Raw genomic sequence first — 24,762 nt, 5'->3', positions numbered from 1 at the left:
ACAGCAGCCATTTGCTCTTATGTCATGCTCAGGATGGGAGGGAACAGGGTGGAAAGGAATCCCATCCTGAGCATCCCATCCCATAAGAGCAAAATGGCCACCATGTGAATATGATCAACGGAAACTGTTAATTTCAACATCTCAGCGTTTTCAAAGAAACAGACACTTTGAAAGTTCCATACATGGAAGATAGGATTAATGCCACATGTTTTCAATAGAACATTTTATTAGCAGAAATATAACCGGCATCATCGTGTCCATAATAGATATAAATACCACCCATGTATTGGGTGTCTGTGTCATTTAGGTCTGTGGAACATAGGCAGAGACGTCCTCCAGGCCCGTCTTTTCATTGTCCAGGTACTCCAGGATCACATTTCCGCCGTTGTAGAGGGGCGTCTCTGGGTGTGCCAGTAGGGAGACTAGGGTGTCGTCCATCTGCAGAGCCTCCCCGGTCTGGGGATGGCACAACCGCAGCTTCTACGTGTGGCAAGGAGATAACGGAGAGAGGATAGAGCATGATAAATCAGACCCCTTGTTGATTTGCACTCAACGTAGCCAACCTGGTACTCTAAACTGCATTAAGAGTACCTCAGAGCCAAACAGAGCTAGTACTGAATTATCATAGTACACATTTTGCACTGAAATGTACAAAAGCTTCTATGTTCTATCCTCATTAAGATCATACTATACATCAGGGATCGGCAATAGGCGGCCCGCGGGCCGAAATTGGCCCGCCAGCAATAATTTCTGGCCCGTCAGTTTATTTTGAGAATATGATTTTTTTTTATTTTTTTTTTATTATTATTATATTTATATTATATTATATTTGATATATATATATATTCTTTTTATTATATGCATACTTTATGTTTTATCCATGTTGAGAGTGAATAACATGGTGAGTGCAATGTACCATATACTTGCTCAAAGTGAGGTGGACAGCGCTGGTGCTGAAATGGGAAACGCGAGTCCATGAAATAAAAACACCAGTTCAGTAAATCATTCAAGCTTTATCTTTACTCATGACTGACGGCACCACACATGCATGTGAACAGTAATGCAATTAAAAACAATGCAAAAACAATGCAATTAACTTTAAAGAAAAAGAGTGATTGAAGAAGCTCCTGAAATGACGGCACTATAGGTATTTGAATTAAATGAAAAATACAATTTGGCATTAAACAGTAATGCAATTAAAAACATTGCAAAAACAATGCAATTAAACTTTAAACAATTTGGCAATAGCAGGCTTAGTATTCACTTTAGTTTAGTGTGAAAAGTGGCATCTCCCGTCACTATTCGCTGGATATCTGGTGATATGGACGTCACTTTAATCCGCAGGCAGTTCTCAAGGCTTTTATGCGTCAGTCGGTTCCTCTGAGATGTCTTTATCGCATTCATTGATGAAAAGGACGACTCGCATACATACAGTAGGTGGAAGGAAACATTGTGAGCAATTGTCACTATAGCCAATTGAAATGCTAGAAATGATCACGTGGACTCGGAGAACCAATGGGAAATTCTTATAGTTTCTCTTTTCCGGTGCAGTGATCCCCCAGGGCGTGCGTCAGCTAATTTAATTCAACTAAACCACGTTAGTTAAATTTAGTAAAAACAAAACAAAACAAACATCTTTAGGTATAGCTTCTTGCAAAGAGGAAATACCAACTCAGGAGCCAGAAGAGGAAACTACGACTTCCAAGACACAAACAAAACGAGGAGTCATATTTAAAATACGGGTTTATCGCAACCGGTGTCTCTCGCGTGTTCACATGGCAACACAAGGCTGATTGATTGATTGATTGATTGATTGCTTGAAAACTTTATTAACCGATTGCAGAATGGGTTCAATGAAGCAAGCAACTGTGTTCAAGTTGGGTGGGCATTCAACGCGAGTGGACATTTGACATATTTCAAACATTAGCATGGATTTTGGAGGACCAAAGCAGAAACAATAATAAGCCCAGGTCTGCCTGCATTATGGTGAGTTGTACATTCGATGTGTATAATACACCCGCTGTGGTGCTTCAAATCAAATGCACCCTACTGATCTGTTCATGTGTTATAATAATAATAATAATAATAATAATAATAATAATAATAATAATAATACATTCAATGTATAATACACCCGCTGTGGTGCTTCAAATCAAATGCACACTGATCTGTTCATGTGTTATACTAATAATAATACATTCGATTTATAATGCGAGCACCTGCATTAAAATCAAATGACTGATCTGTTCATGTGTTATGCACTGTGTGAGAGGCACTTTATAATAGAAAAAAGACAGTGCAAACATGTATATGTCGTTTATTTTGACAGAGTTAAACATTTTTCATTATCATTGGCCCGCCACACAATGGCTTGGGGAAAATTTGGCCCGTGGGCAAACCTAATTGCCGACCCCTGCTATACATGATCTTATACTATACTATACAGTTCAGTGCATGCTTTGGTAGGGACACTTAATAGCGAGTGCAGGAAGTGCGCAAGCAGAAAATGTTTTTGTATTAATTTGAATGTACATTTTTTTTTTTAGATGATCAGATGATCCTGGTGTTTCTTTAATTAACCTCCTGAACTGATGCATTTGGCCTACATGTGCACTTGTTGCATACAAATTGGGTCGAAAAAAAACCTATGTAATAAATACAAATAAAAACATATCTACACACATATCTGAAATATATCTAACCAAGTGGCAAACAAGGGCAGCACGGTCTTCTTTAGGATTAGCGAGCCAAACATTCTCTCAGGTCCAGCAAAGACAGAGAGTAAATATCACATGGAATGCTGTGATTTTTACGAGGCAAGGGGTACCCTCTCTTCTCTCAAACAAAGCACAGCCGATTCCTTCCTCCTTCACTGAAACACCCAGGCAGCATATACAACCCAACAGGTTGAGCGTAAAGGCCAGAGACAAACAATTACGTTCAGAAAGAAAGTCAAGTAAATACACTTTTGCAAACCCATGTAGCCTATTGCTTAGGATGGACGGCTTATTTAAAGTACATTTTCAGCAGAAGTCCACGATCAGTGTAGATTGAATAGCCTATGACTTTCTTTTTTTAATTATGTTTTTGGTCGATTTTTATTTGTTTGTACTACCGGGCAGTCCGGTAGAGAGAGAGAGAGGAAGGAAGAACGGGAGACGGGGGGGAAGACATTCGGCAAAGGATGCCGGGTCCAGGAATCGAACCCGGGTCAGCCGCTTCGCGACGCAGCACGTTACATGGGTCGCCACTTGGGTGCCCGAGCCTATGACTTTTCTATATGGTCACTGACACATAGGGTGGGAGATTTACAACCCGTTTGGTTCTGCTAATATGATGGTCAGTCCACCTACACTTTCGGAACAGATAAAAAAAGGCTCAGTTTTGCAAGACAGCAATGTTGTGAATTATAATTCTACTACTACTAGTTTTCACTCTGCAATCATTTTAGTAGGGACAATTCTTGTTTCCATGGCTTTGGTAGGGACACGTCCCTAGCGTCCCCATTTAAAACTATGCCTATGTGTACATGCAGTGCCGTATGAGCGGAATGGAATACGTGGGAGCCCAGGTGGAATTGGATGTTTCTTACATCAGAAGAACACAGAAAACTCACAGCTGTTTCCACTTGCTAGCTGTGCCAACAAGAGGGTATATTGTCAGACTTTACAAAAAAAAATCCAGAAAGAATTGGCACAAAGAATCGTGGGATAGTAGCAACGATCATGTAGCAACCATGCGCTCCATACGTCAAATATGGATTGTTTTAGTCTTCATACAGATTTGCATGCAGTATTTGCATAATAAATAACATGGAGAAAGCAGATCGCTGTGCTACATATTGATATAAATGTAGGACTTTTGGACTCACGGCGCAAATTGCTTGGCTATAAAACACGTAGGACTATGCTGCACAAGCTGTTTACGAGAAATGCTATGACCTTTATGGAAGTCTAAAAAACGGGCCCCATTCGCTTCAATTGTTCGGGAGAAGGCAGAGATAAGAGCTGTGTGAACAGCTACGCCTGTGTTTGTTACATGGACGCACAAACCTCAAGGAGGTTCGACTGACATGCGAGTGAGTTGCTGATGACAGAATTTTTATTTAAAAAGTGAACTCTCTCTCGCCCTCTCTTGCTCTCTCTCCTCTCCAGAGCTGGGAGGGGTGATGGAGACCAGGGGCCTACACTATGAAGCATATTCAACATACCCAAGCTATGTTTGCGGTAGCTGGCTTCACTAACTCTCAACAACCACTGTCATGCCTAAAGGGATAGTTCAAATTTTTGGACATTGAGTTGTATGAAATACTTGCCAGTAGTCGTGTAGTGAATGAAAAACATATTAGCTTACTTACCGGACCCTGGCTAGAGCTCTGACCACAGGACTCAGTAAGTAAGCTAATAGCTTTGCATCCACTACACTACTGCCAAGTATTTCATACAACTTAATGTCCAAAGATTCTAACTATCCCTTTAACTGCTGGTTACCTACTTGGGTCTGTTTTCCCACTCTAATTGCAGTATGAGCATGTTTACATAAAAAGGGTGGTTTCAGATGATCAATCACAAACACGGACCGTCTTCTAGAAATGTGCAGGACGAATGAAATGTTGGCTAAGTAGTTACAATGAATTTAAAGGGGCTGCTGGCAAAGAAGAAAGAGGAAAAAGAGATCCTCTTATTATCAGCGCACCTACTGTAATAGTTAGTTTAACATGATCTTCTAGCAACGATATTCCATTTTCCAAAGAGTTGACGGGTCAATAGGCGTGCTTTTCTATATTTCAATCTCTCTAGCTAGAACATAACCTGTTCTGGAGCAGGTTAGGTGTGCAGCATGAGTTACTAGTGAACCGCCGTTGTGACACTGAAAACTCAGATTATGTAAGGAGTGAGGGTAAGGAGTCACACACACAAAACCAACAACCATCAATACAAATTAATTAAATTACATAAAAACCTTTTCATGTTTGGGCTTTACTCATCTCGCTGTTACCTTAGCTGTCAGTATGTTGTTGTTGTTCTTGAGGCTGGCTAGAGAGGCAGTGTAGTCCACCACTTTACCCACACTCCACTTGGAACAGAAGAACATTGGCTGGCTTGAGGCCTTCGATTCTTTAGGAAGGTAAACCTGGAAGTAGGTCCTCTCTGTCTGGAAAGTCAAACAAGATATAATGAATAAGGCATGGCGCCCTGCAGTTGCTACCAAAGATATCCTGCCCTGCCCAACCATATCCGTCATGCAGACACCCTCTCATCATTTAAAAAAGCCCTCAAAATCCACCTTTTTACCCTTGCCTTCAAGCCTTGAACTCACCTTTTATATAATTGTGTCCCCTACTAAAACTGTATTGTTTATTTTGCTCTGTAAAGTGTCTTTGAGCATTCGGAAAAGCGCTATAGTAGTTTTAATATTCATCATACATTTTAGGCGTTCAAAATACTCAATATCAATTAGCTCAACTTGGAGCATCACCAACATAGCAAGTAGCCAAAAGGAGGAGTACTGGGTTCAGATCAGCGCCCGTTAATACCGTGGGAATAAGAAACCTATTTATATATATATTTTAAAAATTATAATAAAAGAAATATCTTCAAATTCTTGACTCAAGCGCTCCTCAAAAAGGTTGCTTAGCCCAGTGGTTCTCAAAGTGGGGTCCGGGGGCCCCCAGAGATCCTTGAGAAGGTTCCAGGGGATCCCCAGCAAAATTAGTAATCGTTTAATTTCAGTAATATTTTATTCACTAGAAGTTTAGTCCAATGAGAGAAAACAAGAATCACTATTATGATCATAGGTTTCACTAATATATTATTCACTAGAAGTTTAGTCCAATGAGAGAAAACTGATGACTAAAATAATGACTATTCTTTTTTTTTATCCACTTTTTCTCCCATTTTCTATTTTCCTCCCATCCCAATTTTCGTATCGTCCAATTCAACCCTCCCCTGTCTTTGAACACTGTTTCATGCCTCCCACAAGCCGGCTGCAATGTGGACTAAGTCATACATAGCACGAGTCCCCTCCGATACTCGAGGTAACAGCAGTCGCATCTTTTCACCTGCGCGGCTCGATCTTTCAGCGTCAGGGGTCTGGGCTTTGGAGGGGCCCCGCCCCCGTCGCTTCCTGATTCTACTGCGCAGGCGCACCACCCGACCTGTAGGAGTCGCTGTCCACAACGCCCGATCCCCACCCATCAGTTTCCCTCCCCCTAATACTGCCAATGTGTATTAGTACGGACGGCCAGCTAAACTGAAAGCAATGTGGAGCGCTGGGCTCGAACAGGGAGATGATCTGTTTGAGCCCAGCCTCCAGTATTCGTGGTGAGCGCCTTGCCCACTGCACCATGTAGCCGCCCCAAATAATGACTATTCTGATTATAGGTTTTATTCTTTCCACTGTTATCTCCTCACCTACATACATTATAGATAGACTATGGAATTCTGGACAAAAAAACAACAACAATGATCTTCTCAGATTGGGGCCCCTGGCTGAGACAAATCAAATGGCGGCCCCTGACCTATTAGGTGTCAATTTGGGTGTTCCTTGGCATGAAAAGGTTTGAGAACCAATGACTTAGCCTATCTTGGAGATAGAGACAGAGATAGTTTTATACATCCAGTTGCTCACATTCTAGTTCATATCCATATCATTATACCTGTGGCAGTCCTTTGTCTCCTGCAGCATGCAGTTTCAGCTTCATTAAGGCCACCTTGGCTGCAGTGGCGCTGCTCTTCGCCCCCCTGCGACCTCTAACCGTGGGTGCCCCTTTCGACTCTAGGTGGAGGCAAACAAACACAGTCAAGATGGAAGTGATGACATGCATAGAACCAGATCATCTTGCTTAATAGCGCAACTATGTGGACAATGGAGGAATTGCAGGAGAAGCTTCGATTGGCCACCCCTCCATAGTTACTATAGGGAGGTGTAGTGGTTATCATTGCTGTTTACGGCCGGTCCACCTCGCTTGAAATTGCAATGTATTTCCCCATTGCCCATTTGTAAATCGTCTCGTTTAAAACAAATAAAGCATGAACATTGGCATGGTGTACCTTTCTGTGTGTATTCATCCACAATCTATATCTCAACATGAAACAATTAGCAATTAATCGTAAAATAATTAGGTTGAATTTTATTTCAACCAGAAATGCTTAAACAATAATGTTAGTGATAGAAGGGAACTCATTTTGTGCAAAAATGGAAAGCTTGCCATTGTTCATGAGGCAGAATTATTACAATAGCCGATAATACGTTTTCCCAATGATAAATCCCTAAATGGTTGGACCGCCCGCCTGCGTCCAGACAAGAAAATGTCCGACAAGCAGACTGAGCTGACCAGGATTCAAGCTAGGCTCAATGGACCTCATTCACCAACATTGTCATAAGATTTCTCTTACAACAACCTCCTTGGAAGACCGTAAGGGAAAGTCAACGACAATTACCCCAGGATTCACCAATGAGTGGAGAGGTTGTCTTAACTCGCCAAAATGATCACAGCTGCGATGCCCAGAATGAGATATATTAGAATAATATAAGCCTACTGTTCATTCATTACACACGTGGACTATACAGTACGCGCGCGTGTGTGTGTGTGTGTGTTTGTGTGCGCTGCGGCAGGTGGCCAGGAGCGCGCAACTGTCATATTTATTTTAATTAATAACACGGCGCACACCAGTCTGTCCGACTTACGACTGCTCTTCAGCGCTCCCAAATCCTGCACTTGGTTAAGACCGAATCCAGGAGAAGGGACCATTGGTGAATCCCAAAATCGGCCCAAACATTTCTTAAGAGGCGCTAGGACAAACCATTTTCTGATCTTTTGTCTCAAGTCCATTGGTGAATGAGACCCAATGAAGTCCAGTCTCGAGAAAGACGTTTTAATATAAGAATTGTTGGCATAGGGCGGCTGGGTGGCGCAGCAGACATTGCGCTCATCACCAACGCAAGAGACACCGGGTTCGAATCCGGCTGTCGGCGTTGCCTCCGGCTTGGGCCGGCCGTCATACTAACTCAATTGGCAGAGTTAGCGGGTGGAAGTCGATGGGTGGTAATCTGGACGTTGTGGACAGCGACTCTTACAGGTCGGTTGGGGGACACCTGCACAGTAGAGACAGGAAATGGCGGGGGTAGTGTGAGCCTCCCACACGTTACACCTCGCCAATGGGAGTCCGCGCTGGCAGGTGAAAAGATGTGCCAGGCTGCCTCCTCGTGTATCGGAGGGGACGCGTGATGCAGGGCTTCTATCCTCCCTACAACCGGCCAGTGGGGGGCATATGCGACCAACGTTCAAGACAGGGGAGGGGAGAATTGGCACAGCGAAATTGGGATGGGAGAAAAATAGAAAAAGAGGAGAAAAAGTTGATCCCAGAAGACATTGAAGGAATTCGTCCTTCCAACTTTGTTCCCGGTTTATTACAGGAGATCCTGGGTAATAATTTGTTTACTGAGCCACCGGAATGTGACATGGCACATACCGGTAGTAGATCCAACGTAGCCAAGCCCGGGAAGGACCAGAAGCCAAGAGCCATCATTGCGAGGATCCACAGACTGCAAGTAAAGGAACTGATTATTTGCGAAGCCCGTCCCGAAGGGGGAATCTACTTTACAAAAACAACCGCATCGCCATATATGGGGAATACACGCCAGAAGTGTTGGCTCAGAGGGGTGAATACAGGGAAGCCATGTCAAAACTTTGGAAGTTGGGATGCCAGCCAATGCTACTTTTTCCGGCCAAACTTTCCATCAAGCTGGAAGATGAAGCAAGGAGAAGGATTTGGTCGCTGGCTGAGGCGGAGAGTTACTTGAAGGAGAGGCGGATCGACCTGAGGCTGAGGAGGGTGATTGCTAACGGTGTAGGTATTGGGCTTAGCTACACCGAACTGAGCTAAGCTGGCTAACAAACTTTGGAACTTTCGTTGTGCCGAGCTAAGCTAAGTAATAAACTCATGATAATGACAATTGTATGACATTGGGCTAACCCGCATGCTAGAACCACCATCTCTTTAAATATGTCAAGGAACATTTGCGTTGGCTGGTTGGCTAGCGGACTATGTAGCTATGCAACAACTATTGCACTAAGCTAACCTCGTGTTCAATTAAGCTAACGGAACACTCTTGGACTGACAAACTATACTGCATCGAGTTCACCTTTTGGGCTAACGGCTGGTAGCCTAGCGCCCTTGATGCAATGGATATTTACCCAAAATAATTGTATTTTAATTTTTTATTACAATACTGTGCTGTTAGCTCATGGTTAGCGTAATGTTTATGTAGTGTTGGGGATATGCAGGGGGGAAAAAACGACTCACTTCTTTCACTTTATTCGTTCATGACCATCACTATTCTATTATACTATTGTTGTATTGGGAATGATGGAGCTGAGCTGTTGGCTCTGTATTACTTTGTTATGTTTGGCTGGGTTGTCAACTCGCCATTAGCCTCATGTTTATGGTACACGCGGCGGGGGCTGACGTACATCGGGTAGGTAGGGATGAGGAACTCCTTGGTGGGGGGGACACTATGTCTTTGCCAGGCAGTAGGTCGATGGTTATTTCACCATCGGGTCGCAATATGTAACAAATGACCGAATGAGTGGCTTGATTGTGTTCATGGTGTAGATATGGAGCACTTTTGTGCTCTGTATGTATATATATTAGAGGTGGGCATAGATTATTTTTTTTAATCTAGATTAATCTATCTGCAATCCTGGATTTAATCTAGATTAATCTAGATCAAAATGGCTAAAAAAAAAGAAAAACCTGCCGAAGGCATTCAAAATATGTGTGTTCTACCCAAATAATGACCAGAAGTAAGTCCTTACTTTTTCTTTCCTCCTTATGTTTCTCAGGCCAGCTCCAGTGGAGTTGCTCAGTGGCCAATGGTGTCAACTGTGGTTGTACTGGGCAGCTCCCAGGTGTGAATGGAACTGTGTGAATGTGAAGCAGGGCGTTCCTGAAAAAGAGCATCTGTGCTCAGCGAACCTACCCTGGGTAAATAAAGGTAAAAAAAAAAAAATGTAATTTTTTTTTATTTTTTTTTAGATTAATGCGTTAATTATATTATCGCGCGATACTAGTATAGCGTTAACGCAGCACGTTAATGCCGTTAACGGCCCAGCTCTAATATATATATATATATACATGTTCCTGTACGCCCGGGGGTAGCGTAATGTTTATGTAGTGTTGATGATAAATCTGCTAATATATGCTTCATATGTGCTGTGAAAATGTTTAAATCACTTTAACCACCTGTTGTCTTAACCATTTGTTATTTTAAGACTAGTGTTTTTGTTTTAGGGGGGAGTGGGGGAAGGGGCGTTTTTTTTTATATGAAAAAATGGAAAATAAAAATGTTATTAAAAAAATAAAACATCTGTCTGTATAACAAAAAAGTGCACAACAAAGGAATAATCACCCTTTTGAAAATAGGAGTACATTTTGGTGCATCCCTAAAAAAAAATTAATAAAAAAAAAGGGTATTTATATAGTGCTTTTATCCAAAGCGCTTTACAATTCTGTTCCTCATATTCACCCATTCACACACCGACGACGGCAGAGACAACCATGCAAGGTGTCAACCTGCACATCGGGAGCAATTAGGGTTTAAGTGTCTTGCTCAAGGACACTTCGACACGCTGCCCGGGAGGAGCGGGAATCGAACTGGGAACCTTCCGACTACCAGACCGCTCTACCTCCTGAGCCACTGTCGCCCCACCCCAATCCCTACCACTACCAGGTACTTCACCATGCATTTATCCAGTCACCAATTACAACGTTGCCTGTAGGTCTGGTCTAGAGATGACCAAATGTGTCACTTACCAAGAATCTTTTGCACCAGTTCTTTAGTGGCGGCCATGCGAGGCTTTGGCGTCTCCAGTTTGTCACACCTGTGGTCATCTTGATGACGATGGCTGTAGAGCAAGAACAAAGGGAGTTTGAAGCAAAACAAAGCCTTAGTTGACCTGTCCCTCTGATACAATACAGATAGATACTGAGGACATTTAAGACAAAGCCTTATGTTCATCTGATCCAATAGACAGATGGATACTGAGGACAGGCTCTGAAAGTGCGCACATCAGCATACAACACCGGGCTGGTGACAGGCAACATGGAAGAACACAAGATGGCAAGATACAACGTCAGGAGAGCAGTAATAGAGGCAAAACGGCGTTACAGGGATAAAGTTGAACTTCAGTTTGAACAGGCTGACTCTAGAGGCATGTGGCAGGGCCTCAGAACAATGACAGACTACAAAGGAACCCCCCTCAAACTGAACAGTGACATCTCCTTAGCAAATGATCTCAACTCCTTCTATCCGAGGTTTGAGGCTGTGAATAACAACACCAGCCTACAAACCACGGCAATGGGGGGGGGGGGGGTCTGCTGATGGAGACTCAGTGTTCAGGGTAACAGAGCATGAGGTGAGACGGATCTTTAAAAAAGTGGATATCAGGAAGGCAGCAGGTCCGGACGGCATCCCCGGCCGCGTCCTAAAAGCCTGTGCCGACCAACTGGCCCCGGTATTCACTGACATCTTCAACCTGTCCTTGGAACAGGCCGTCATCCCCACCTGTCTGAAGAAGTCCACCATCATCCCTGTACCCAAAAAATCTACGCCCGCTTGCCTCAACGACTACCGCCCTGTAGCCCTCACCTCCATAGCCATGAAGTGCTTTGAGAAGCTAGTGAAGGGCTACATCTGTTCCTCCCTCCCCATCAACCTGGACCCTCTGCAATTTGCATATCGCCCCAACAGGTCCACGGAGGACGCCATAGCCCATGTGCTGCACACAGCAGCATCACATCTGGACAAGAGGAAGGGGAACTATGTGAGAATGCTGTTCATCGACTACAGCTCAGCATTCAATACCATAGTCCCCTCCAAACTCATAGCCAAGCTCAGGGACCTGGGCTTGAACTATGACCTGTGCCAGTGGGTCCTGGACTTCCTGACGGGCAGACCCCAGGTGGTAAGAGCCGGCAACTGCACCTCCTCATCCATCACGCTCAACATAGGGGCCCCCCAGGGCTGTGTTCTGAGCCCCCTCCTCTACTCCCTGTACACACATGACTGCGTAGCACAGCGGAACAACAACACCATCATCAAATTTGCTGATGACACAGTAGTGGTGGGCCTGATCTCTGCCAACGACGAAAGGGCCTACCTGGAAGAGGTAGAGAACCTGTCACAGTGGTGTCAGGAGAACTGCCTCTCCCTGAACGTCAGCAAAACAAAAGAGATGATTGTGGACTTCAGGAGGTCGGGGGTCAAGGACTACAGCCCCCTCAGCATCGACGGGGCACCAGTTGAGAGAGTGAACAGTTTCAAGTACCTCGGAGCCCACATATCCGAGGACTTGACATGGACCACACACATTGACAGTGTTGTGAAGAAGGCACGACAACGCCTCTACTTCCTCAGGCGCCTAAGGAAGTTCCAAGTCAGTCAGAAGATCCTTAGGAACTTCTACTCATGTACAATAGAGAGCATCCTGACCGGCAACATCACCTCCTGGTTTGGGAATAGCACTGCACAAGACCGTAGCAGACTACAAAGAGTGACACGTTCAGCCGAACGCACAATTAGAGGGGGGCTTCCCACCCTCCAGAACATTTACAACAAGCGGTGCAAGGGGAAGGCTAAGAGAATTATTAAGGACTCGAGCCACCCGAACAACTGCCTCTTTGAACTGCTGCCGTCAGGCAAGCGATACCGGAGTCTTATGGCGAGCACAGAAAGACTCAGAAGGAGCTTCTATCCCCAGGCCATCAGGCTGCTAAACGAACGATAATCGCTAAACGAACAATAATCACTATGCAACAACCATCAAATGCACACAGCACACACACCCACACGCACACACTCACTCAAACAAACAACACACTGCAGCACCCACTCTCCACACTTTAGATCACACAAACACACTTACACTTTATATTTATTGATAAAGGATTTGCACTACAACTCGTACACCTACTGTGAATTGTACCTAAACTGCACCTCGTCCATTTATGCCTTGCACTATATAGTATTGTATATTAGTACACTGCACAGTATTGTATATTGTATGGTAACTACGTCTACGAACATTGTACATATGTCTAAACTGAACACTGTGACCTCTTTTTTTACTTCTAATTTTTACTATTTTTACTATGTTTTTATTTCATACTTATCTTGTCATGCACAGTCTCTGGAGCGCAACAGTAAGAAGCATTTTGTACAAAAGTATTCTGTACTTCTGTATGACAACTATTAAAGAAACTTGAAACTTGAAACTTGATTTAAGACGTATGTTCCTCTGATCCAATAGACAGATAGATACTGAGACAATCCTCCCTTCTCCAGACTGTCATCTTAAGGATAAGGCCAGTGTCTTTTTCTATCTCGTCAACATTGCCTACGAAAAGACCACAACCTACAACACATTTCTCCTACTTACAAGTGTGATCCATCTAGCCAACACCAGATTACATCTCATATCCAGAAATCATAGAATTCCACGGTTGTCAATAAAAGGGTTAAAATAGATCACAGAGCCATGCTTTGGTCAGCAGAATTCATTGTTTCGATGAACATGGGCATCATAGGTTTTCCTGTACTTGAGTGTAATGCACAATGTGCATGCTCAGAGACTAGGCTGTTGTGTTTACTACTGTACATCTATTGATACAGCTTGTTGCAGTACATTTGGTAATAACTACAATGCCTGTTTTCTATTACATTATATTTAGAACAGGAAAGGTTTGTTTGTGAGCTGTATTTAATGAGTTTAGCAGACGATGGGAATGTATGGCTTCCTGGTTGAGAGCTTCTAAGAGTAGGGGGGAGTGGGAAAAGCATTGAGTAGAAGAAATGCATTGTATGTTTTGGTATTGTAATGGGCTACGTACTATATGTTGACAATCATTTATTTGTATTACACTGGCCTCATCCTTTAAAAAGGGGAATGCCACCCATTTTATGAATTCACTGTTCTTCCTGTGCCCCAGGACAGTTTAGTCAGTAGTGAGCATGCACCACCATCTCCTAAAGCTAGAAATCGGAGAGAGAACCCTCCAACCTGTGATGTGACTGGGATGTAAGAACTGGTTCTGCTTCATGAATAAATGGGGCTCTGATTTTATGAGCCCATGAAATGTGCGTGCAAGATCTTACTAGGTTTTAATTACAAATTAGGTTTTAATTCTGGTTCAGATCCTCTGGTAATGTTTGAATATAAACCTCATTTGGGTGTAAGATCTCACATGATGATGATACAAATGATATACACATTAATAAACAAATGCAAATTCTCAATAACCGAGACCTAGGGTGAAACCTGTGGCCACTGAAGAGTGGAGAAATGTTTGTGGACTGACCAAGCAACCAACAGAGTGACCTGTAGAGCTGCTGGTCGCAACTAAAAACTGATGGATAGGGAGACCAAACTGTAAACTTACGCCAGACAGAAATGTTTGTCACAGTGTGGACATATTACTGGTAAAAGCTCTTTCCCCTTGCAGTCTTGAAATGTGCATAGATAGCTGGAGGTAACGTTCGCACCCGAAGTCTGCACATCCCTTTTTACCGATGGTACCTAGAAAAGAAGGCAATGTCAAACATAAAAAAAAATCCTAAACAATATAGTTTTGTTTAGCATCTCATCAGAAACAGAGAAGGTAACCGTTTTAATTAGGCATGTCTTTTAATCAAATGTGATTGCACTCAACAACCAGGCTCACCTCTGCTGCACACGAATGTGACTCTCTAGTTCTGTGTTGGAGACTGATGGAGACAAGAATATAAACATGTAGCTCCTTCTTAACAATTAACAATAACACTCAAATGGCGATTGCATGTAATAAATACACAAGTCTTACCAGAAAACACCCCTACACGAATCGCAAACAAATGGCAGAAAATCTAAAGCGAGAAAAAAAAGTTGTTCAGTCAAATTAGTGTATGAAAGTGACTGAAAGTTAGTGTATGTCATGTATGACCCTATGCCATAAATGTCATGTATGTCATAAATGTCACTATGAATTGAAAATGGGGGACCCTGATGTAAACAAGACAAACGTCTTTCTCTGGTCTGCATCCCCTTAACAATTGTATGTATTGAGCCGTACTGTATTGTACCCATTCTGCAATCTGTTAAATAAAGTATTCATTCATTCATAAAGTCAGAAAGTGACTCACGCTATTCTGGCATGTAGTTAATCCTCAACTGTCCAGAGCCAAGGGTGTTGGATTTACGGATCGTTTGTTTGAATATATATTATCTATCATACCCAACGCGTAACGTTACGTAGTATGTACAGTTCGTATCATAATGCTAACAATATACACTGCTGTTTCATAATTCGAGATGCTTCACTGAGCAAGCCAGCTGGCTAACGTTAGCAGCTAGCGCACCACGCTATAATCCGGCCCAAATGCATAAACGTAGCCATTGCCAAGATAAAGAGATGTTGTTGTTGTATATCTAATAAAACAAATTATTTTACTGTCACGAACCTTGTTGGTAACAGGACTTGATGCTACAATGCTGCCCAATATCTAGTTCAGCCATGTTTTTCCCCCGGTGTCAATACGAACTTTGACCCTTACGTAAAAACGTGACTGTGCTAAAAAAGAAGAAGAATACAAAAAAGTTATACATTATTGCTAATTTTTTTTTATAAATAAGGCTGAGTTCAAAGGGAAAAAAAGTACTAAGCAACTAAAGTACTTAGTTCTAAGTTTTCTCTTTATTTGGAAAAGAAGTACGAAACATACAAACACCTCATTGTTTGTATCTCCTATTCATGTCCTGGAGGGTGTCATATTTCAAGAGGCGTCACACAGGTACAGGCCAGAGAAAGGTCCAATAGGGTCCAGCTGCAGCGCCGAAGAATCCTCTCACTGGGCAAGCCTCGCACTGATGTACGTCTGGCGTAAAGTACGAACCTACTTTCTATAGAAGCAGCTCAGAGGTGCGCTTTTTTAAGTGAGCGTGTGTTATTGGATTGATTGATTGATTGATTGATTGATTGATTGATTGATTGATTGATTGATTGATTGAAAATTGTATTAATGTCCGCCTTGTTTCGAACTGGTTATGCTTAGGCCCTCTTTCGAAGTCGCCCTCTTTCGAAGTCGGTTATGCTTAGAGTTTGGAATCAGGCAGTGTTTTATAGGATAATTCATTAATATTTGAAGCTCTCCTCCTCTGATAGCATGATTGTCTCCTCCGGGCCCTCAGGCTGTAGGGTGCAGTGCCTCACATGCTCTTCTCTGTGGCTCTCTGTACATCTGCCCCCCCCCCACACACACACGCCTCACACACAGTGCCTGGTCACAGGCCGGTCAATGGAGCCACTTTCTCAATTAGCTCTTGTCCTGATCACACGTACTTACACACGCACACGCACGCACACACACACACACACACACCCCTCCCCTTCTCTTCTTAATCCATGAGGTATAAATATGTCATGTAATGTGGATATTCTTTCTTCTGATGCTGGTGAGAGGGAGCCCCGTGGAGGGCGGCGGACGGTTTCTTCTTATCTGTGCAATAAAGACTCCGTTTGAATACAACTTTGTCGTTCTGTGAATCTTTGGTCCGCTGGTCCATAACTATATCAATTCAAGGACTTACGAGGGACAGGTTATCCCTTTCAAATGGAGGCCCCAGTGAGAGTTGATGTGGGCCAGCTGCAACCAAGGACGGAACGAGGATGAATGGAGACACGGAGGAGAAGACGGTACAGAAGATCCAGACACTCACACCAGCTGTCTGCAGCGCGTCTGAACCAGGGGTGAGATACCAGCAGCAGCCCCTCAGACGTCCGTGACGAGACCACCAGACGACCCTCGACCAGGAGACAGAAAGGAGGAGACGGAGAACAGGCCGGAGATGAACACCGCAACCAGGCACCGCAAATCATCGACAGCAGCCAGGCACCGCAAATCATCGACAGCAGCCAGGCACCGCAGATCATCTACGACAGGAGGAGGAACATCGGTAGGAGAGACACTGAGGCTGAGCTGAGGAAACGGTGGGCCAGCTGGCGAGGGGTGGAGAGGACAGCCCAGAGACACTGAGGAGCAGCAGACCAGAGGAGACACTTCTGCCTAAGGGGACCGCACCCTGGAACGGGAACCAGCTCAGGAAGGAGACCCACGCCCTAGAAGACGGGACAAAGGAGTGCACTGTAATAGAGGGGTGGGTTCCTCTGGTTTAGGTGAATGAGTAAGGGGGGTCCAACAGGGTTTGAAGTGTATTGTCTGAAAAATTGCGAATCTGTGTCTCTCTTTCTTCTCTCTCTCTCTCCCGTTCCCCCCCCCCTCCCTCTATCTCTCTCTCCTCTCTGAACATTGTTTAATTTTCTTATGATGTGTTTAATGGTTGATAATAGGCAGGTATGGTCCATTAATGAACTGTTGTATTGACATAAATTAAATTAATGTCAAAAGGGGGAATTATAGGATATTTCATTAATATTTGAAGCTCTCCTCCTCTGATAGCATGATTGTCTCCTCCGGGCCCTCAGGCTGTAGGGTGCAGTGCCTCACATGCTCTTCTCTGTGGCTCTCTGTACATCTGCCCCCCCCCCCCACACACACGCGCCTCACACGGTCAATGGAGCCACTTTCTCAATTGGCTCTTGTCCTGATCAGCATGACGACAGCTCATGCACATGCTAAACATCCCTCTCCTCTCCCCTCCCTGGCCTTCCTGCCACCCTGCCCTGGGCCACCTGCTGACATGATCTCAGCTAAACACCCCTCCCTCCTCTAACCCATTACCCCTAGCCCCTTCTTCTGATACAGGCACACATAAGCACACACACGCACGCACACACACACACACACACACCCCTCCCCTTCTCTTCTTCATCCATGAGGGTATCACACACACCCCTCCCCTCCTCTTCTGTCCAAGAGGGTATAAATGTCATGTAATGTGGGTATTCTTTCTTCTGATGCTGGTGGGAGAGACTTAGCCCCGTGGAAGGGCTGGTCGGAGTTCTGTCTTCTCCGTGTTCTCTGTGCAATAAAGACTCTGTGCAAATAGAACTTTGTCGCTCTGAATATATCTGGTTCAGCTGGTCCATAACTATATATCAATTCAAGGACTTACGAGGGAAAGAAAATCCCTAACAGTTTTGTGTTGCTCATATCAACACTGGTTGCACGCACGCTAATGACGCCATGTGCAGTGCATGCGCGCTCCCGGGCGCGTGCGCGAGCTCCCGCGCATGCGCATAAATGTTCCCTCGCATAAGGTCAGACTAAAGACAGTGCCTAATTGCCTCTACAAATGGAATGTAACACCTGACGACCGGCGCTATTGATATGCAAAGTAGCCAGGCGGGTACTGCGAGTAGGCGCATCAGTCGAGTGCAGCACATTCCTGTGTGCACGAGCGTGCACATCTGTGCATGTGCGTCGTGCACGCGCTTCTGCTCACAAAACGTTGGTTGCACGGCGTGCAACCCCGTCCCATGAGCAACGCATGCCTGGAAATGAATCAGGGCTGGTGGTCTATCGCTCTGCTCTAAAGATAAACTCTAAGCATAACCGACTTCGAAAGAGGGCCTAAGCATAACCAGTTCAAAACAAGGCGGACATTAATAAAATGTTCAATCAATCAATCAATCAATCATTCCAATAACACACGCTCACTTCATTCTTAGATGGCATGCACTGTAATATTCATGCCTTGAATATGTCATTTTATGACAGGCGCGCTAGGCGCACCTTTCTGTTTTAAGTACCCACATACGGGGTCCTGATACTCAGTTGGCTACTAGCCTACGTTAGAGTCACACTCGTATTGCTGACGTCGCAATAAAGATGCTAACGTACTCTCCTTGTCCTGAATGATTATTTATCTCAAGCATAAATACGACATGGTGTCAGAGTAGATGATTCAACATGGACTTCAACGGGGTTCCATCGCCACGGATGAATTGGGACTCTCTGGACTTGCCGGGAGAATGGAAGAAGTTCAGACAACACGCAGAGCTAATGTTTTCAGGCCCGTTAAAAAAGAAAGGATAGGATGAAAAATTTAGCTACCTGTTACTGTGGAGTGGATAAAAAGGGAGAGACATCTTCAACACATGGATTCTCAGTACAGAGGAAGCAAAGGTATTGAAAAGCTACTATGACAAATTCGAAGCATACGTAATTCCAAAAAGGATCATGATTTTCGCTAGGTACAAATTCCATGAAAAAACCCAGCAACCTAGCGAGTTGTTTGAACAATTTGTCACTGCATTGAAACTGCTTGTGAAGGACTGTGCATATGTGAACAATGATGAGATGGTTAGGGACCGTATAGTGTTTGGCATACACTCAGCAAAAGTAAGAGAGAAACTTTTAAATGTCGGATCAGAGTTGTCATTAGACAAAGCAATAGATGTAGATAGAGCTCACTAACTGGCACAATCTCAGATAAAAAGCTTTATTGGCGCCACAAGCAGCGCGCATGAGCAGCTTGTGCACGGAGTGCACAGACATGAACAGAAGAATGCCGCGCAGAGGTATCGCCCCAAAACAGAGTGGACAGAGAGAGCTCACAAAGCGAGCGACACAGACACACGTAGGAACTGTGGATACTGTGGAAACAGAGCACACAAGGAAGGAGAGAACTGTTCGGCAAGAGGAAAACAATGCACGAAATGCGGAAAATGGAACCACTTTGCTAAGGTTTGCAGGGCAGGTAGCTTCCAGAAAAGGTCAGTGCACGAAGTGAGCATGCGCCCTTAGTCAGGCGAAGAGTCAGACGAACTATATGTCGACACCGTAACAGACAGACGGTTTGCTGAAACAGAGCAAGCTTTTGCAGACATACAAATAGGAAAACAGGGCACAGAGCTTAAGTTTAAACTAGACACAGGTGCACAGGTAAATGTAATTCCCTTGAGAGAGTATCATAGCTTGCAAGATAAATGCAAAATCCAGCCTACTTCACGCAGACTGACAGGATACGGTGGAGAGAAGCTCGCAGTAAAGGGCACATGCACATTAAATTGTAAATACAAAGAGTGTGACATGTTATTGGACTTTTACATTAATTGTAGACACTCAGGCACCCCCAGTTCTAGGCTTACAAGCATGCCTGAATATGGACCTTATTAAACTAGTGTTGTCAGTCACTGCATCCACAGACAAACAAACCATCATGGAAGAATATCATGATGTGTTCAAAGGAATTGGACTGTTCCCGGGGGAGTGTCACATTCATATAGACCCTGATGCCACGCCAGTGGTCTGCCCACTGAGAAGGACACCGATCGCCCTGCGTAGCCGCCTGTAAAAGGAGCTACAACATATGGAAGACACACAGATCATCACCAGGGTCATTGAACCAACGGAGTGGGTCAGTGCACTGGTCATCGTTGAGAAACCGTGCACAGGCAAGCTCAGAATCTGCCTGGACCCAAGGGAGCTAAACAAGGCTATCAAGCGCCCGCATTACCCTTTGCCGACACTAGAGGACATCACACCCAGACTAACAGGTGCACGCTATTTCAGCGTACTGGATGCAAGATCAGGATACTGGTCCATCAAGCTCTCTCAAGAATCATCAAAGCTGACGACGTTCAACACACCAGTCGGACGGTACAGTTTCCTACGCCTACCGTTTGGACTCGCCTCTGCTCAGGATGAATTCCAACGGAAAATCGACGAGACATACGAGGGTTTAGACGGAGTAGCAGCTATAGTAGACGACATCCTCGTCTATGGCGCGACCAGAGAGGAGCACGACAAGAATCTCCATGCAATGCTAGAGAGATCACGGGAGAGAGGCGTCCGGCTCAATGCAGACAAATGCATGCACCACTGAAGTGAGTTACTTCGGGCACGTTCTTTCAGCTGACGGCGTAAAGCCGGACCCAGGCAAGATAGCTGTGCAGAGCTGGAGACCGTGGTAGGTATGGTCAACTACCTGGCCAAGTTCGCTCCGAGCCTCGCCGAGATCAACGCACCCATGAGACAGCTGCTTAAACAATCAAATGAGTTCCTGTGGGATGCACAGCACGACGCTGCATTCCAGAAAATGAAAGACATACTCACGAGTGAACCGGGGCCAGTTCTCATCTATTTTGACCCTGAAAAGGTGCTCAGCTTGCAGGTAGACGCAACGAAGTATGGGCTGGGTGCTGTGCTGATGCAGGAAAGAAGGCCGATTAGCTATGCATCCAGATCACTCACAGACAGCGAGGTCAACTACGCACAAATCGAGAAGGAGATGTACGCAGTCCTATATGGATTCAAACGTTTCCATCAATATGCCTACGGTCGCCATGTTATGGTGCAATCTGACCACAAGCCCCTTGAGTCGATCATGAAGAAGCCTATCGCCGCAGCCCCACCAAGGCTACAGAGAATGATACTACAGCTACACAAGTACAACTTCACAATCGTGCATCGCCCTGGGAAAGATATCCCAGTTACCGACACTCTATCCAGGAAATCACTCGCCTCTCACGACGACAGACTCAGTGAAGGGATGGACCTTCAGGTACACATGGTGTACAACAGCCTACCTGTAAATGACGCTAGACTACAGGTGATCAGAGAAACAACAGACAATGACACACAACTCAAGCTGCTTAGCCAGGCTATCATGGAGGGATGGCCTGAGGAAAGGAAACAATGCCCCCAGAACATCATTGAATACTGGAACCACCGAGATGAACTATCCAAAACGAATGGAATCATCTTCAAAGGGGAGAAAATAGTCATCCCTACCATCCTCAGAGGAGAAATGCTGATCAAGATACATGCAGGCCACATGGGCATGGAAAAATGCAAACTGAGAGCACGAGACACCATGTTCTGGCCTGGAATGGGTAAGCATATAGAGCAAACCGTGTAAAAGTGCTCAATATGTCAGGAGCGCCGCCCATCAAACACCAAAGAGCCCATGATGCCTCATCGCATCCCAGACCGTCCCAGGCAGGTTGTAGGGACAGACCTCTTCAACTGGAACAACCAGGACTACATTGTGACCGTCGACTACTACAGCAGGTTCTTTGAACTAGACCAGGGGTCTCAAACTCAATTTACCTGGGGGCCGCTGGAGGTAGAGTCTGGGTGAGGCTGGGCCGCATCAAATATTCCACAAAAAAAGGGTTCCAAGTATTCCAAAAAAAAGTACAACTGATCCAATCTTCCCACAAACTCACTAAAACCTCACAAACACCAGCAACTGAGCATTCTCAGTGGTGTCAGTGGACTCATCCACAGCTATGGAAATGCACTGTGCATTTTTCTTTTATTCTATCACAAAGCTGTTTAATCAAATCATCACCCAGTATTTCAGTTATTCTGGTTGCTGTGCTATCTGAGGATTTGCTTTTGTTTGCCTTCAAACATGGTCTCCATCACTTCAGTCATACATTATTTTATTATGTATGCATCAGAGAATGGCTTCTTGTGTTTAGCCAACACCCATGCCACTGAGTGAGGACTTGCTTTTTCTCGTTGTGAACTTGTGAGCTTTAACAATAATTCTGCTTGCAGCTTGATATGATGATTTCATTCCATTTATTTTTGTGGTTCTTAGCACTGAATTTGGAGGAAAGGCTGCATCAAAATAACTGTTTTGTTTCGTAGTGGCGTTTTAAATTGCCACTCTTCACAAGAGCTACCGTTTCTTGGCATATTAGGCACATTGGTTTGGTGCTGGGAGGATGAACGCATATTTTTCAGTCCATTCAGCATGAGCATGCCATATTTTTCTACTGCTGGCGAAACTAGGCTACTAGCTACATTTATCTCACGGAGATACTGTAAAACTGGGAATGAGGTTACTAGCTACAGTACACGCAGATTAGACTACCTGTAGATGCGCTGAAAGAGACAACACTCATTCCGTGAAGACCCGCCCTACTCTGCTCTGATTCGCAGACTGTGGGTGGGGGGGGGGGGGGGGAGAAACGCTGACGGATGCTGAATGTGATTGGACCAGAGTAGACAGACAGACACAGACAGGCAGAGCACCGCTTGCAGAGGAGACAGCGGAGAATTTCAAGAATGCCTGCCATACGCACTGGATATATTTTCCTTCAACTTGGTATCACTCCGGAATCACGTTTCAACCAAGTCACTAACATAACGTTGCTGTCATGAGCCTGCGCTATGGTAGCCTACAAGTGATAAAATAAATAAAACATCCAACTCGCACAACGACTCGGCAACAAGTTGCGCGCGGGCCGCACTAACACTTGAAGTATCTCTATCTTCATTTATACCTATATCTAAGTTCTGTGATCGTATAGTCTTTTACCCTTCTCCTCTGCATTGTTTGGTATTTCAGATGTTCGGTTCAATTAAGGAAAGAAGCTGACGAGGTGGTCCAATCAAACAAACTGCGGTGTTTATTTCTATTTCTAAATAAACCACAGCTTATGAATCAAAACAAGTACAAGCTCTTTTACTTCAATCTAATCGTCTCTTGGGTGTGGCAGTTCTGTCCATGATCTGATCAGCTAGGGCCGATCAGAGCTTTCTTCTCCGGTGATTGTATTGTTGTCTCTCGGGTTTCCCATGACAACACGCGGCCTCTCTTTGTGGTGGTCGCCAAGGCAACCTTGCTTTCGGATCCTCAGCGGGTTGGGAGCGCTTAGTTTCGTCTACCCTCGGTGGCAGGCTCTCCTGCTGCGAGGCGATCGTCTATCATCGGGTGTCTCCGTGGCTCTGTGGGTGTCCGGCTCGGCTCTCGAGTCCCCGGCTACCCCGTCTGTCTGGTTGCGTCTCAGCGCTCCAGGTCTGTCTCTCAGTCTCCAGGTTCCTTCTGTGTGTGTCTCGCTCTCGTCCATCTCCATCCGCCCTGCTTAAAAAGGGAAGAAGAAGGAACTCCCCCAAGACGTGTGTCTCAGGGGTCGGGCTTCTCCATTGGCCAATAGGATCTCCTCGCTCGATGACACGTCATGACACGTCAGCCTGGTATGCTGACACACCATTTTTCACAATAGAATCTGCCGGGCTGTTTAGCAGTTTGTCATTACCTTATTAGGGGATCCATTCAATGAGTAACACATCCTCATGTTCTTGTGACACAATGTTTACACAGTCTAACTTGGAGAGACAGACTGGCTCTCGATGCCCAGATAATAAACCATATACGTCCTTCAATAGAATACTTTGTTTCTTGATTAACCATTGACCAATACTGTATAGTTTTATCTTCTAGCATTAAGAGTTTTTATTCTTTATGGTGACTTCCGTTATCCTAATAGTTTTAAGTTATGCCCACATTGTAACTCATGTAATTGAACTTTATTTGATTGTTTCATCCTACGGGGGGTATTTCCTATTCTAAAGTAAGCTGTAATCTAGGTTGTATCTCTATTTGATCCCTAAGTATTTGGTTCACTTATTGTCAACTTTTCTGGTTTTGCTAAACCTATTATCTAATGTAATTTGGTATGACAGCTCCCTGTTAGTACATTATTGATTGCACTGTTTTAACTGGTGGCCTTCTACTGTGATGTGTAATGGGAGATTCTCAAATAGTCTGTCACCTTTCTGACCTCTGTACCTTAGTCAGCAGTCAACTGTTTCAGTTTGGTTCCTGTTCTTCAAAGATAATTATCTCCTTCCTCCGTCTGTTATTACCAAATAGGTTCGCCCGGTGGGGGAAAATGGGTCCTTTTTTAGTAAGCTTTTGTTTCCTCTTTAGCTAAAGTACATACCTCCTTCCTGCCCATTTCAATATAGCCTGGAGGGGTCCGTTTATGACCTTATTGACCTTTGCCACCTGGTCGGGGGAGTCAT

The 24,762-nt window shown here is 44.5% G+C and overlaps 1 protein-coding gene across 1 annotated transcript; it reads right to left on the bottom strand.

The window, feature by feature from the left end:
* zfand1 (zinc finger, AN1-type domain 1) lies at positions 1–15,566 on the bottom strand. The gene is made up of 8 exons (XM_084326176.1): positions 15,499–15,566; positions 14,862–14,904; positions 14,724–14,766; positions 14,442–14,578; positions 10,818–10,909; positions 6,659–6,777; positions 4,999–5,154; positions 1–480 (listed from the first exon to the last, which is right to left on the bottom strand). The coding sequence occupies exons 1-8, from the start codon at positions 15,551–15,553 to the stop codon at positions 304–306; spliced, it is 822 nt and encodes a 273-aa protein (XP_084182302.1). The 5' UTR covers positions 15,554–15,566; the 3' UTR covers positions 1–303.
* Positions 15,567–24,762: the final 9,196 nt, after the last annotated feature.

This window comes from Notolepis coatsorum, assembly GCF_963971535.1.
Source record: "Notolepis coatsorum genome assembly, chromosome: 12".
Lineage (NCBI taxonomy): Eukaryota > Metazoa > Chordata > Actinopteri > Aulopiformes > Paralepididae > Notolepis > Notolepis coatsorum.
This window is presented reverse-complemented; position numbering and strand designations above follow the sequence as displayed.

Excerpts from the sequence above, each read along its gene's own strand:
- zfand1 (XM_084326176.1), bottom strand. The coding sequence starts at position 15,553 with ATGGCTGAACTAGATATTGGGCAGCATTGTAGCATCAAGTCCTGTTAC. Across the intron at positions 14,767-14,861 it reads TCGTGTAGGGGTGTTTTCTG|TCTCCAACACAGAACTAGAG; the intron begins GTAAGACTTGTG and ends TGTCTCCATCAG. Across the intron at positions 14,579-14,723 it reads CACATTCGTGTGCAGCAGAG|GTACCATCGGTAAAAAGGGA; the intron begins GTGAGCCTGGTT and ends CTTCTTTTCTAG.